Source organism: Trichechus manatus, unplaced genomic scaffold (assembly GCF_000243295.1).
Source record: "Trichechus manatus latirostris isolate Lorelei unplaced genomic scaffold, TriManLat1.0 scaffold00093, whole genome shotgun sequence".
Lineage (NCBI taxonomy): Eukaryota > Metazoa > Chordata > Mammalia > Sirenia > Trichechidae > Trichechus > Trichechus manatus.
The window spans coordinates 9,113,038-9,116,050 of record NW_004444029.1 but is presented as its reverse complement, the minus strand read 5'-3'; the positions used below and the strand labels follow the sequence as shown (position 1 = coordinate 9,116,050).

General features: G+C 46.0%; 1 protein-coding gene across 1 annotated transcript in view; it reads right to left on the bottom strand.

Annotated features, from left to right (window-relative positions):
* The window catches only part of KIAA1549 (KIAA1549 ortholog), a 78,311-nt gene that overhangs the window by 69,975 nt on the left and 5,323 nt on the right, over positions 1-3,013 (bottom strand). Inside the window, exons 2-3 of the mRNA XM_012557298.2 lie at positions 2,283-2,371; positions 445-622 (exon numbers count right to left, since the gene is read on the bottom strand). Coding sequence (XP_012412752.1) covers positions 445-622; positions 2,283-2,371 — 267 coding nt within the window. The remainder of the gene's footprint in view (positions 1-444; positions 623-2,282; positions 2,372-3,013) is intronic.

Sequence of the window (3,013 nt, the reverse complement as noted above, 5' to 3'; positions counted from 1 at the left end):
GGATTTGAACTGCTGACCTTTTGGTTAGCAACAGAGCTCTTAACCACTTCACCACCAGGGCTCCCCATGTATACACATATATATGATTTAATAGTCCTTATCTTTTAGAGGCACTGGCTGAAATATTTATGGATGAAATATGATGCCTGAGATTTGCTTCAAAATAATAGGGGAGGAAGGGAAGCGGGTAGGCGGGCGTGTGGATGACACAAGGTCGGCTAGGAGTTGATAATTGTTGAAGCCAGGTGACAGGTACATGGGGATTCATTCTATTATTATTATTCATTATTCATTATTCTGTGTGTCTTTGTACGTGTCTGAAATTTTCCATCGTTACAAAGCTTTTTAAAAGTTAAATAATAGTTTTTTTTTAACCCACAGAAGTTTTTAAATCTATTAAAAATCAAATTCTATTTACCAGTGAAAACGACTATGTATTCTCACCTGTTTGGACTTGGAACCTAGGGTCTGGCACAGAGAAGGAAGGTTTCACAGACAGGATTAAAGGCGTCTGGTCGCGCACAAGCTTACTACTGATGAGGACGTTGATGACCGATACTGCCGTGTAAACGAAGGGGCCAGACGTCACCAGGAAAGTGAAGTCAGGGAGTATCTCATAAACCTGTGGAAATAAAAATATAAAGAATAATAATTACCATCAAGTTGGAGATGACCATAATTCAAACCTAAAAGATGCTGTGTTGGGTAAAAACGGAGAACTGCAGGACGTTTTAAACGAAGGGGCAGTGCTTCATGGATAATCAGAAATTTTCTACACCTGCCAAGTTTCTCAAAAGCACAAAATGACACCACCAAGGGCAGCGAGAAAGGAGAAGAGCCAATGATAGGAGCTGAGTAAGACATTACTCATACTGAGTTATGGAGACTTCAAAGCACTCGTTATACTTAAAGGAGCCCTGGTGGCGCAGTGGTTAAAGTAATTGACTGCTAACCGAAAGGCGGGTTGTTCGAAACCACCAGCAGCTCCCCAGGAGAAAGATGTGGTAGTCTGCTTCCAGAGATTTACAGCCTTGGAAACCCTACGGGGTTGCTATGGGTCAGAACCGACTTGACAGCAGTGGGTTTCGGTTTGAGTTATACTTAAACCAAATAGAAGGGTGCATTCACGCTACCCAGTGGCTCTGTCCAACAGAAATACGATGGGAGCCACATACGCAATTTTAAAGTTTCTAGTAGCCACACTAAAAAACGTAAAAGGAAACAGGTAGAATTAATTTTAAATATATTTTATTTAACTTGAAACATCACTTCAACGTGTAATCAGTGAAGAAAAGCTAATGAGATACTTTACATTCCTTTTTTTATAGTTTGAAACCTGGTGCGTATTTCAAACTCATGGAACATCTCATTTGGATGGGCCACGTTTTACCTGCTCAGTAGCCCTGCGTGGCTCACAGTGGCTCTTATGGTGGGGCAGCGCAGGTCTACAGTGTGGCTGTCCTGAGCTCACCAGGCAGAGGAGGCACTAACATGAGGTCCAGTATACAAGATCTGAAGTCCACCTCCATCTCACCGAATATACAGAGAAATACATATGTACCGCATTTTTTCGCAAATAACATGCCCATGTAAATAACACACCCACACATATAACACACAGAAATTAAGTAAAATAGTTTTGGCACAACACATGCGTTATCTGTGTAAAAATACAGTACTCACCCTAAAATCTAATTTAACCTCTAATCCTTTCATGTAAATCGAGGGAAGCAAAATCGTCACCCCAAACTCTGCCACCTCTGGTCTTCGATTAAACAAAGAAAAAACTGTTGCTGTAGTGTTCATTCTGACTCATGGTGACCCCATGTGTTACAGAGTAGAACTGCTCCCTAGGGTTTTTGTGGCTGTAATCTTTACAGGAGCAGATCGTCAGGACTTTCTTCTGTGGCACCACTGGGTGGGTTGGAACCACCAACCTTTAGCTTAGTAGCTAAGAGCAAACCACTGAACACCACCCAGGCTTCTTGGTCTCAGACCAGTCCCTTCTGTGTCCAACTCTCTCAACACATCCTGGCTGGTGGACTAAGCCTGGCCTCACTGCGTCAGGAAAGGCTTTCCTGATGAAGTGACATTTGAGCAGGGAAGGAATGAGTAGGTGTTAACCAGGAAAACGGACGTAAGGGAGAAAGAGAAGGACTCAACGGCCATTCTAATTTAACCTGCGCACAGCCCGGGCCTCCTCGTCCCCCATCATATAAGATGCAGGCTTCCCTGCTGCAGGGACTCATATAACACGCAGACCCCCGTGCCGCAGGACTCACCTTCAGCTCCACGGCCCGGTTGAAGTGGACGCGCAGCACTTCTTTGATGGACATGATGATGTACTCCTGCACGGCTCTTCGGGCCAGCACTGTGATTCAAGCCAACCACACTGCGTTAGTTTTATCAGGAAGAACGCGGTCATAGCACGTCTGATCCTCAGGCAGCGCCTCGGCTGGGCCAGGGTGTGCTGACAGCGCCCAGGACTGTTTTTTAAAACAAGGCCCAGACTAGGAAAGGGCAGTTTAAGATCTAACTGCCGCTAACCACCTACAGAGGACCCGCGGTGGAGAGCTGAAGTGAGGAGGGAAACTGTTTACAGCATCAGCCCAACAGGCTGGGAAAGCCCTCAGCTCCCTCTGCCCCGGGGGTGAGGCGAGGAATGAGCTGTGACCCACCAGCACTAAAGAGCGGCTAGTTGTCAGTTTCATACCAGCAAACGCCAGGTCTTTTGTTGGCTATACCCTGTTAGGGACTGAATTGTGTCCCCTAAAAAGATATGCTGAAGTTCTAACCCCTACACCCTGTTTGGAAATAGGTCTTTGAAGCGTTATCAGTTAGGGTGACAGGAGGTCATACTGGAGTAAGGTGGGCCCTAACCCTATATGATGGTGTCCTTATAAAAGAGGAGAGACACAGACAGGGAGCCAGAGGAAGGACGCCATGTGACACTGCAGCTGCAGGCCAAGGAATGCCTGGAGCCACCAGGAGCTGGGAGAGAGGCCTGGAGCCA